This window comes from Nomascus leucogenys, chromosome 12, assembly GCF_006542625.1.
Source record: "Nomascus leucogenys isolate Asia chromosome 12, Asia_NLE_v1, whole genome shotgun sequence".
In the NCBI taxonomy this organism is placed as follows: Eukaryota; Metazoa; Chordata; class Mammalia; order Primates; family Hylobatidae; genus Nomascus; species Nomascus leucogenys.
The window spans coordinates 20,736,325-20,748,772 of NC_044392.1; the positions used below are offsets into that span (position 1 = coordinate 20,736,325).

The 12,448-nt window shown below is 42.1% G+C and overlaps 1 protein-coding gene across 1 annotated transcript in view; it reads left to right on the forward strand.

Moving 5' to 3' along the window:
* The window catches only part of STX6 (syntaxin 6), a 50,164-nt gene that overhangs the window by 33,557 nt on the left and 4,159 nt on the right, over positions 1-12,448 (forward strand). The window contains exons 6-7 of the mRNA XM_003258974.4: positions 1,032-1,138; positions 4,605-4,699. Of these exons, the coding sequence (XP_003259022.1) occupies positions 1,032-1,138; positions 4,605-4,699 (202 nt within the window). The remainder of the gene's footprint in view (positions 1-1,031; positions 1,139-4,604; positions 4,700-12,448) is intronic.

Sequence of the window (12,448 nt, forward strand, 5' to 3'; positions counted from 1 at the left end):
TACAGGTGCATGCCACCACGCCCAGCTAATTTTTTTTTTTTGTATTTTAGTAGAGATGGGGTTTCACCTTGTTGCCCAGGCTGGCCTCGAACTCTTGAGCTCAGGCAATCCGCCTGCCTTGGCCTCCCAAAGTGCTAGGATTACAGGCATGAGCCACCGCGCCCGGCCTGTTGGTTGGTTTTGTCATATATAAAGTTGACTGCTTTTGTGTAGGTTAAGGGGTAGGAGGAAAATGAAGTTGATTGTGTCTGTTGTTGCCTTTGATGTATAGCTGTATTAATAAAAGCAAGCTAATGATAATGTGTCTGGGGATTTGGGAGCATGTACCCATTGAAACTATTGATTCTTAAATATTGTGTTTTATGTATACATGTAGTTTATATGTTCTTTTGTTCTTTACATTAGTATGTCTGCTTAACCAGTTGTCTACTTAAATTGCTATTAAACCCAGGACATTTTTTTTCTATAGAAAGTGAGAAGAATGCAACATAACTAAAAGTAAATATTTGTCAGTCAGTAGTTGTCCTTGAGGTAACTTATTGCCACAGGGCATCTTTTAGTTTGTCCTTGAAGACAGAGGAAAGACTGCATAGTTTCCCCACATCCAGAGATTTGCCAGACTCTCTTGTATTTAAGCTGTGGCAGTCTGTTGTGGATTGAGACCTTGATCTTGGCAATGGGCTTCCTCCTCCCAAACATCCCCATGTCTCAGTGGTCATCTGCACGTGTGCTTTCAGCCATTGTCTGCTCCATTATTGGACGTCAGCCAACCAGAGTAAATCTCTCTTGGTGGTTTCAAGCCCTGCTGACTGTTCACAAGTTGGATCAGCAGGAGATATCAGTAGCTTGACAATCCAGCCTTTTGAGCAGTGTGTTCTCAGAGGCAACGGTCTGGTCCTTTGATTTCTGGGCTTTGCTTCTGAATGTGAATTGTCCCAAGTTGGCAAAGAAACTAGCAGCTGCTAGAGTGCTGGGCTTGGAACCAGGTAAGATGGATTTTAATTGCTTATTTCCCATTTCTCTGGCACCAGTTGATCGTGGAACAGCAGGATGAGCAGTTGGAGCTGGTCTCTGGCAGCATCGGGGTGCTGAAGAACATGTCCCAGCGCATCGGAGGGGAGCTGGAGGAACAGGCAGTGTGAGTATTGAGACACCCCTCTTGCTGCAGTGAAATTGAGGGGCAGAGCCATCCTACGAGACCCCTAAAAAGCCTGGCAGCTACGTGGCTGGTAAAATCAAAAGCTATTTTATTCATAGCTGCATTTTTATTCTGTTTTACAGATTAGCCTCCCCAAAAGAAGCAATTCTACTTCATAAATTTTGCTACAGGCTTTAGGCAAAGTTGTTATTATTTTTAAACACCTCCAAAAACAGATACAGATTTCTCTGAGCAGATACTCGAAGTATAGTTATGAATGGGAATATGAAACAGAGAAGCCTCTGTAACCTGTGGGGATTTTTGTTCCAGAGAGGATAGGACATGAGCTGACTCTATCATCCCATGACTCTCCCGCTATATTGAACAGACACTTTTTGCTTTGAATCTTAAATTATTGTAACTTTGTTGTTTTTTTTTTTAAACTTACAAATTTAACGCCAGTTAACAAAAACTCTTTCCTCTCAGAAAAATAAAAACAAAACATAACCTCAGTTTGTTTTTCCTTATGAACAATCCCTTTTGCACCCAGAAGTTCGATGGCAAAAACTGCATTCTTAAATGCTGCCACATCATTTTGTAAATCTTTTGAAAGAGAAAAATAAAAAAACAGTCCACCAGGATATTTCAGAAACTTTCCTGTCTCGCTATTACGTTTATCATGACACATTGATTCATTATAAATTCTTAGTGGGCCCCTGTTCTACACCGGGCCTTCTGGAAGCCAAGGGATATAGAAGGGAACAGAGCAGACAAGACAACCCATCTTTGCCAAAGAGTTTGCCGCTTGCAGGGTAGAACAGACATTGGGTAAGTGGCGAGGAGTCATTAGGTGATGGCAGTGAAGTGAGAGGGCCCCTGTGATGGCACCAGTGCATGCTGCCTGGAGAGCCCTGACTTAGCCCAAGGTCCCTGAGGAAGAGGGGTTTAACTGAAATCTGAAGGATGTGTGGATGCTAGCCAGGTGAGGTGAGAGTTGGTGTGGAGGCAGGTGGTGTGGGGTGTGTAGACCAGGAGGAAGAAAGTACCCCTGTGAAGATGGAGAGGTGTACACGTGCATGGAGCAGAGAGGTTCCATGTGTCTGGAGGCAGAGAACAAACCAGGGAAGGCCTTGTCAGCATGATAAGGAGGTACGGCCACTTATTCTCAGCATGATGAGAGACCAGTGGAGGTGAGGTTAGGAGTGATGGTGTGATCAGGTGTAATTTAGATTATGTGCTGCAGTGGAGCCAGGTAGGGAGACCAGGTAGGAAGCTGGAGTAGCCAGAATCTGTTTCATGTCTATCTAAAATAGGTCCTGACCCTAAAGTTCAGTTTGAGGAGGGGAAAGGACTAATGGCCTGAGCTTCTCTGTTGATGAGGCAGCCTGGCTGGGCAGTGGGTAATAGAGTCTGAGGGACTTCCAGTTAAAGATGGTGAATTGACACACCCCTACCTCCACTCCCTCTCCACAGCTCACTAGAACAATAGTAAAGGGGTTTGTTTTTAAGGGCATGAAACCGCTGGGCATGGTGGTTCACACCTGTAGTCACAAGTACTAGGGAAGGAGGCTGAGGTGGGAGGATTGTTTGAGCCCAGGTGTTTGAGGCTGCAGTGAGCTATGATGGCACCACTGTACTCCAACCCGGGTGACAGAGGAGACCCTGTCTCTAAAAAAATAGAAATAACAGATAAATGGGAAAAAGCATGGGATTTGGACTTAGACCTGTGCTATCCAGTATAATAGCTACTAGCCACATGTGGCTGTTGAGTAAGTGTTATGTGGCCAGTCTGAATTGAGATGTGCTCCAGAGGTAAAATGCTTACTGGATTTTGAAGACTTAGTATGGAAAAATATAAAATAGCTTATTAATAATTTTTATATTACATGTTGAAATTACAGTATTTTGGCTATATTAAACTAAATACAACAGAATTAATTTCACTGGTTTCTTCTGAAATTTTTACAAATGTGGCTACTAGAAAATGTAAAATGGCATATGTGACTCATGTTTTTGTTGGATGGTACTGAGATAGATTTGGGCTAGCAACTTGGTTGGTGAGTGTCCATGGACTGAAGGTCGGATGATGTGCCTGATGATGTGCCTGTTTCGTCTTCGGTATGAAAAGTCATACCTAGCACAGAAAGGTAGCTCTTGCTTTTCAGAGTTTGGCCCTGCCTGGATAGGCCTGCCAACTGCAGCGCCAAGATGCTGCCAGGATCTAAAATGAGCTAAATATTTTTTAATTTGAAAATTTAGGTAAGGGACAAAGACTTGTTTTAGTTGTCAACATGGAGTTTATGTAACAGTTGATTTAATGAAGAGTTGGTTGCCCTGAATCCTGCAAGGCTGTCAGGTGTCTAGTGTGGGCACAGATCAAGACTGGGAGTTTCTAACTGCCATTGATGCTGTCAGAGTTAATACAGCCTTTTTAGTAAGACTGTTAGTACTAATTGGCATATTGCATTCTAGCCTCAGAGTAATCATTTACTAATCAAAAGTTGAAAAGTCTGGAATATTTAGTGACTTATGAAATAGGCACTGCTGAAATAGTATTTTGGGGTTTTCTTTCCCAGCTGCACATTGGACAGCAAATAGTGTAAGCCTGCTGGAGTCAGTTTTCCTAGTGGGAAATACTGGTTTCTCTGTGAGGACAGATGGGGAAATGCATGTGTGCATGCACACACACACACTCTCACACACCCCCATCAGGGATGTTAGTCCTGAGGCCTTCTGGGTTTATAATAAAGCACGTAGTGCCTTATAGGAGGTTATTTTATTAAAGTACATTCCTTAACTCATATTGACATAAAGTGCTTTTGTTTATTACCTGGTTCTCACAAGAGCCCTGTGAGGGAAGTTGGGCTGATGGGATTGTCCTATTTTATAGGTGAGGAAACAGCCCCAAAGAGTTATAGAGTACATTGTCGAAGGTAGCAATGTAAACAAGTGGCAAAGCCTGGTTGTCTGCCTCAGATAGCATTGTTTCTACCACACTGCACTGCCACTGAGTTTGTGTTATTGTATAGACAGGTCCACACTGCCTTGTCTGGAGTTCTGAAATCTAGGAAGCTCTAAAGAAGTCTCTTTTTTTTTTTTTTTTTTTTCTTTAAATTTGCAGCAAGCTCATGTTACAGAAAAACCTCACCTGAACTGACTCCAACTGTGATTCCTCATAGTTTTCTCTGCAGAAATATTAAGTATCTGATTACGGGGACTGCCCCAGACCCTCCTGGTGGTGTTGACTAATACAAAGCATATGTAATTTAGGCTTTTTTTAATCCCAAGAATTCCAAAATCAAAATCCTATCTTGTCCCAAGGATTTTGGATAACAGAGTGAGGTCCTGAAACCCAACGTTGCCTATTTTGTTTGCTAAAATGGAGGCCTAGTCCTGTTAACCCAGTGCAAGTGCACTGCCAAGGCTTTGTGCTTACCAGCGACCTTCTGTGTCTGCTTCTCTCTAGTATGTTGGAAGATTTCTCTCATGAATTGGAGAGCACTCAGTCCCGGCTGGACAACGTGATGAAGAAACTTGCAAAAGTATCTCATATGACCAGTGGTATGTATGGTGTTTAAAGCTTAAGCATTTGTACTTAATTCTAGAACTCTGTCTTGGGGGCGTTGTCTCATAGTTATGCCCATCCAGATCCCTTTCTTATTTTTTACAGATCCCTTTCTCTTTTTTTTTTTGAGACAGAGTCTCACTCTTTCACCCAAGCTGGAGTGCAGTGGTGCCATCTCAACTCACTGCAACCTCCACTGCCTCCTGGGTTCAAGCGATTCTCATGCCTTGACCTCCTGAGTAGCTGGGATTACAGGTGCATGCCACCACGCCCAGCTAATTTTTGTATTTTTAGTAGAGACAGGGTTTCACCATGTTGGCTAGGCTAGTCTCGAACTCCTGACCTCAGGTGATCCACCCGCGTCAGCCTTCCAAAATGCTGAGATTACAGGTGTGAGCCACTGTGCCTGGCTGATCCCTTTCTTATGGCACTTTTTTTTGTGTGTGTGTGATGCCTTAGAATCAGAGAATGGAAGACTTGTATGTATTAGTCTTTATCTTCTGCTTGTAGCCTTAACTTGGGAAAAGTTAAGGCTTTGTGATCCCCCACCATGTTTGGTTTTTTTCCAGTAGAGTAACTTTCTTTTTTTTTTTTTTTTTTTTTTTGAGATGGAGCCTCACTCTGTTGCCCAGGCTGGAGTGCAGTGGCATAATCTCAGCTCACTGCAAGCTCCACCTCCCACGTTCACACCGTTCTCCTGCCTCAGCCTCCCTAGTAGCTGGGACTACAGGCGCCCGCCATCATGCTCAGCTAATTTTTTGTATTTTTAGTAGAGATGGGGTTTCACCGTGTTAGCCAGGATGGTCTCGATCTCCTGACCTCGTGGTCAACCCGCCTTGGCCTCCCAAAGTGCTGGGATTACATGCGTGAGCCACCGCGCCCGGCCCAGTAGAATAATTTTCTTTAAAGTTACAAAATCCTTCTTTGTTTTACTGGTTTTTTTAAGATTTCCTTGCCAAAATAGGGAACTTATTTAAAACAACAGTTAAACCAGTTACTGTTTCTCCTGAACATTCTTTCATTGATAGAAAAATACCTACTACTTCAGAATAAGATGGCATGTGTGGATCTATTTTAAATTGTTATATTTGAATCAATACTGAAATATTTCAGCAAATTTGCACCAGGATGAGGATGAAGAAACAATTTTCATAATAGTTACTATATAAGATATGTTCCAGTGACTCTTTACATGGGAAATAATATATTTTAAATTAAAAAAAATCCAGTATCTCTTCTTTATCTGGTGGGGGTGGCTTGGTGGAAGGAGAAACTGAGATGCTCCTTGATTGAGGTCATCTGAGTGTTCCCTGACTGTGGAACACCTCCCTTGTGTTAGAACATCCCCTGTTTCTTGACACCTATTCTTCTGTTGGTTTCCTGCTGTTAGGTACATGTTACAAGGTCTAATAGGTTAGCTTTTTGAGGCAATATTTAAATACATATGCACATTTACTTTTCAGAAGTTTAACTCAGGTTACATAACAGTTCTCTGGGGCTCAGTTTCTTATCTATAAAAATACATTGAGTCCTGCCTCTCCAGGTAATCGTGAGGATTAAATGAAATACCAATAAAGTAGAAGTGCTTAACTGCATTTACCATTTATTTATTGGTACTTAGTAAATGTTTTTAAGAAATTGTAAGGCAACAAAAATTGTAATGGCCCCAAGGCGCAATGGACCTATTACATCCAAAACAAAGAGAAGCTCTTATCTAGAGTCATTTTCTTCTTTCTCTCTAGGGACAAGTATCTTTGCTTCTAGTGGGCTCTTCATTGCCTGAAACTGTGCATATATGGGAAGCAGGCACCAGCTTAGTTCATCTGTCACACATTTAGAGAAAGGTTTGCAAAGTCTTTTCTGATTCCCTCTGTTCTCTCTTCTACCTTCTCCCCTCTACTTAAAAAACAAAACAAGACAAAAGATGTTTTAATGAAGAATTGTATAACCAGTTTAAACTCCAGGCCTCTCACTCATGTATGTAGTAGTCGCAAAGTCAAGTAGCTACTCCAGCACCAGTTCTGTTTGGGGAAGAGCAAGTGAACAAAGATGCACTGTCTTTGTTTCCCAGCATTCTGGGTATGAATAATTTAGAAAAGTACTTGCATTGTGAGAAGTGGCCCAGTGTGTATAAATAGCACTGAAGTTTGCTTATGCTTTATTCTACTTTTTCCCAAAAGGAAAATTGGGGAAGCAGTGTAATAACTTTGGTTATATTTGTATAAGAAAAAGAGCCAGGAAACAGAGCATTTATCCTGAACGGTGCCTCACTTTTGACAGGTTGCTTGTGTTTTCATTTTAATCTTTGCTTGCTACCCAAAGAAATACTCCCTAAGGACCTCTTCCTGCTTGGTGCTTTCTGCTTCAATTTGACAAACAAGCAATTTGTATTGGTCCTGCTCTCCTCCATAATTTTTGTAGAAGTTCACTGCTTTGGTATCAAACCTGTGCATAAAGGAAGCCTATGGAGGCACAGCAAAGTGTGATTAAGTAGCTACGGACACACAGGCAGACCATCTCCGCTCCCCGTGGCTGTCTGCTTCATGGGGAGAAACCAACCAGGACTCCACATGTACTTTTTTGAATGACCTGAGAGAGACACTAATTGTATTCTACCCACAGAAGTATTTTAAGTAGATACTGAGATTCTTATCCCTCTCACTTTCCAACATTCCATTCATCTTTTCTCTTTAGGGGAGAAAAATATTTTGAGAGAGAGAAAAAACTACCATTGGAGTTCTCTTGTTCCCCTCTGATTTTTTGAGGCAGGTCCTGAGCTTGCAACGCTGCTTAAAACTTTCCCCTTGAGGTCACAAAAGCCCCTGTGGTTAGTACCCATTCCTTCTATGCATGAAGCCTCTGCGGGAAGTGCTGAGAAGTCTGCTGGGGTAACAGCTCCCTGGGGTTACCTAGTTTATGCTTCATAGAGGCAGCTTAGCCGCTTCAGAGGCAAACGGCTTTAAAAGAACATCCTCGGGTTGTGCTGGCTTGTGTGGTATATGCTTCTCCTTGGTGAAAATTCCTGCTTAATACAGTTGTGGAAGAGAAGGTGATTGGAGGGTGGTAGGAGGCGTGAGTAGAGGCTGATGGAAAGCCAAAAAATGGAAATCTGGTTCAGTGTTGGAAATCTGGTGCTGAGAATGGCGAGATGCCTGAGGGAAGGGGGTAAACATAGGAGTGTGTGAGGTTGAGGGAGGGGTTGGAGAAGTAATACTTTCTCCGTTTTTGTCCTGAAAGAATCGCAACTAATCGTTTTAGCAAAGTGGCTTTAAATTATTATAAGCATTTTAATCTTTTTTAAAAATTAATAAACTATTTTTAGAATAGTTTTAGGTTCCTAGCAAAATTGAGCAGGAAGTACAGAGTTCCCATATATCCCCCTTCCCCCATGCATAACCTCCCTGACTGTTGGCATCCAGTATCACGGTGGTACGTTTGTTAAAATCAGCCTACGCTAACATATCATTAATCATCCGCAAAGACTAGTGTTTTTTTTTTGTTTTTTTTTGTTTGAGACGGAGTCTCGCTCTGTTGCCCAGGCTGGAGTGCAGTGGCATGATCTTGGCTCACTGCAAGCTCCGCCTTCCGGGTTCACGCCATTCTCCTGCCTCAGCATCCCGAGTAGCTGGGACTACAGGCGCCCGCCACCACGCCCGGCTAATTTGTTTGTATTTTTAGTAGAGACGGGGTTTCACTGTGTTAGCCAGGATGGTCTCGTTCTCCTGACCTCGTGATCCGCCCGCCTCAGCCTCCCAAAGTGCTGGGATTACAGGCGTGAGCCACTGCACCTTGCCAAGACCATTGTTTACCTTAGGATTCACAGTTGGTATTGTACATTCTATGGGTTTGAACAAATGTATAAATGACATGTATCCATCATTGTAGCATCACACAGAGCTGTTTCACTGCCCTAAAAAATCCTGTGTTCCACCTGTTTATCCCTCCCTTCCAGCCCCCGAACTACTGATCCTTTGACTGTCTCCATAGTTTTGCTTTTCCAGCATGCATATGGTTGGAATCATGTATCACAGATCCTTCTCAGATTGGCTTCTCTCACTTAGCAATGTGCATCTAAGTTTCCACTGTGCTTTTTCATGGCTTGATAGCTTATTTCTGTTTTAACACTGAATAATATTCTATTGTCTGGATGTACCACAGTTTATCCATTTACCTACTGAAGGACATCTTGGTTGCTTCCAAGTTTTGGCAATGATGAATAAAGCTGCTATAAACACCCATGTGCAAATTAGCCAGGCGTGGTGACGTGTGCCTATAACCCCAGCTACTTGGGAGGCTGAGGCAGGAGAATCGCTTGAACCTAGGAGGCAGAGGTTGCAGTGAGCCGAGATCGCACCACTGCACTCTAGCCTGGGTGACAGAGGGAGACTGTCTCAAAAAAAAAAAAAAAAAAAGAATGCAGGTTTTTATATGGACATAGTTTTTAAGTTCATTTGGATAAGTAACAAGGTATGTGGTTGCTAAATGGTTATGGTAAGAGTATGTTTGGGTTTTGTAAGAAACTGCCAACCTGTCTTCCAAAGTGGCTGTACCAGTTTGAATTCCCACTAGGAGTTCCTGTTGCTCCACATCCTTGCTAGCATGTGGTGTTGTCACTGTTTGGGGTTTTGACCATTCTAATAGATGTGCATTGTTTCTTGTTTTAATTTGCCTTTCCCCAGTGACATCTAATGTTGAACATCTTTTCATATGCTTCCCTGGCAGCTCTTTCATGGTTTTTTTTTTTTTTTTTTTTTTTTTTGAGACAGAGTCTGACTGTCACCTATGCTAGAGTGCAGAGGTGCGATCTCAGCTCACTGCAACTTCTGCCTTCCAGGCTCAAGTGATTCTCATGCTTCAGCCTCTCAATTAGCTGGGATTACAGGCCTGTGCCACCACACCCAACTAATTTTTGTATTTTTAGTAGAGACAGGGTTTCACCATGTTGGCCAGGCTGGTCTTGAACTCCTAGCCTCAAGTGATCTGCCTGCCGTGGCTTCCCAAAGTGCTGAGATTACAGGTGTGAGCCACCGTGCCCAGCCCCATCTCTTTTTTGATGAGGTGTCTCTTCAGGTCTTTTGCCCATTTTTAAAATCAAGCTGTTAGTTTTCATACTGGTGAATTTTAAAAATCCTTTGTATAATACATTCTGGACAACAGTCCTTTATCAGATGAATCTTTTGCAAATATTCTACCCCAGTCTGTGGCTTGTCTTCTCATTCTTTTGACAGTGACTTCCACAGAGCATAAGTTTTTAATTTTAATGACATCACAATTTCAATTACTTATTTCATGGATATATAGTGTCTTTGGTGTTGTATCTAAAAAGTCATTGCCATACCCAAGGTCATCTAGGTTTTCTCCTGTGTTTTCTTCCAGGAGTTTGATAGTTTTGCATTTTACATTTAGGTCTGTGGATACATTTTGAGTTAATTTTTGTTAAGGTGTAAAGTCTGCCTCCAGCTTCATTTTTTTTGGCATGGATGTCCAGTTGTTTCAGCACCATTTGTTGAAAAGACTCTCTTTGCTCTGTTGTATTGCACTTACTCCTTTGTGAAAGATCAGTTGACTGTATTTATGTCAGCCTATTTCTGGACTATCTGTTCCATTGATCTGTTTGTCTATTTTCCTAATACTACATTATCTTGATTGATGTTATGGTAAGTCTTATAGTTGTTCCACATTTCTGGAATATTCTGTGCCAGGTTTTTTTTCAGTCTTTTCTTTTTTCAGGTTTCTGTTGACAAATTGTGAAGCTCAGAGATCCTTTCCTTAGCTGTGTTTAGCCTACTAATGAGCCCATCAGGGGCATTCTTCATTTGTGTTAGTCTTTTTGAGCTCTATTTTTTTCGTTTTAGAATTTCCATGTCTCTGCCTGCATTATCCATGTGTTCTTGCATGTTGTTTACTTTTTCCATTAAAGCCTGTAGCATATTAATCATAGTTTTAAAATTCCTCTTCTGATAATTCCAACATTCCTGCTGTATCTGACTCTGGTTCCGATGCATATTCAGTTTCTTCCTACTGTTGCTTTTTTCCTTTTAGTGTGCCTTATAACTTTTTGTTGTAAAGTGGACATGATATACTGGGTAAAAGGAACTGTGGTAAATAGACCTTTACCATAGATGGGATGGTGAGGCCGGGGGGTGGCATTTTCTAGTCCTGTGATTAGGTCTTAGCCTCTGGTGAGCCTGTGCCCCTGGCCTGTGAACTTCACTAGTGCTTTGCAGTTTTTCTACTGTTAGGTGGAACTGGATGGCTAGAGAAGACTGGAGTTTCGTATTTTCCTTCCCCCAGGTTAGTTAGACTCTGGTTAGTTTCTTTTGAGAGCAGACTTTGTTTAGAACAGAGTGCTCTGGAGTATTTCATAGTGATTCTTTTTCCCCTCCGCCTGCTGGAAGCATGAGGGGATTTTTTCCCAATATTCGCTGAGAACCTGGTCAAGCTCCTGGGGGTAAAACCCGTTGCCTGGGTCTCCCTGGAGTGGTTTTTTTTGTTTTTCATCTCAGACTTGTCCACACTGAGCCTTCAGCGACTCATCAATTAAAGTTAAGGTTTTCCTACTGGGACACTGGTTCCTATGGAGTTTGTTGCTTCATGGGTTTCTGCTCTGATAAGCTGTGATTCTCTGTATGCATCTGTAGATTTCTGCAGTTTTAGGGGCAGCAGTTTACCATGTGACCTCACTTCTCTGATGGATCTAAGAAGAGTTTTGCTTTTTCAGTTTGTTCAGCTTTTTACTTGTTATGACAGAGTGATGACTTCTAAGCGTCTTACATACTTGGCTGGAAATTAAAAATTTAACATTTTTAATCAGATGAGAGAATGCCAGCTATAAAAGTTTTCTTGACCATTGAAGTAATAGTTAAACAGGTCAAAGTGTGACCTGCAGTAGGCCAACTCTGCCTTCCCTAGACCTTTGGAACAGTCCTACCTGACAACAACGAGTGATGGACCTGGGGTCTTTGTCCTACTCAGAGTTAACTAAATGAGTTTCTAGTATGTCTGAGGTAGACCAAGGTGATCACCACTTAGAAGGTACTTGCTTTACTTATAATTTGGTGGCAGTTCTCTTGTCCAGTTCTAAGACTTTGATATCCATAATATTTAAAATAATTTTAAGTACATGTTTTGCCTTGTGGAGAGTTTAGCAGTTTATTTTCATAGATTGAGATCTTTTTGCAATGTGATTCTCAATGACTATAGTGTGCTAAAATCAGTGGGCTTTCAAAGAAGCTTTAGTGAATCAGTATGTCTTTATATTTCTATTTAAATGGAACTCTTATTCCTAGTGGTTGAACTGCATTTTCATAGGCTAGTGAATTCTGTTATCAGTCGGGCCCTTTGTGGAAGATGTCAAAACTCATCAGTGGAAAGACTGCTCATTTTTTCTACATGTCCCCAAATTAAGGAAGCATCCAGATGTTGACAGCATCCTCTGTGCCCTAGGTTTGGGCACTGCACAGTGTGTGTATGACAGGGTTGTGTTGTTTAATTCTCACAACAGCCCTGCGGGGCAGCTGTTGTAGAGTTGGGACCACAGGATTGTGAGCTGCAGCAGGGCTCCCCCAGGGCCTGTCTGGGCCCTTCTGTCTCACAGGGCCTCCCTGCTCTCAGCCATTTGGATGGACCCTGGTCACGTTGTTTCCTGTGCTTGCTGTTCCAAATTGTTGGTAGGGCAAAAAGTTTCAGAAAAAACATTCCACTTTCATTTACAGAGGAGCTGTATAAGGTACTTTAACACAGTT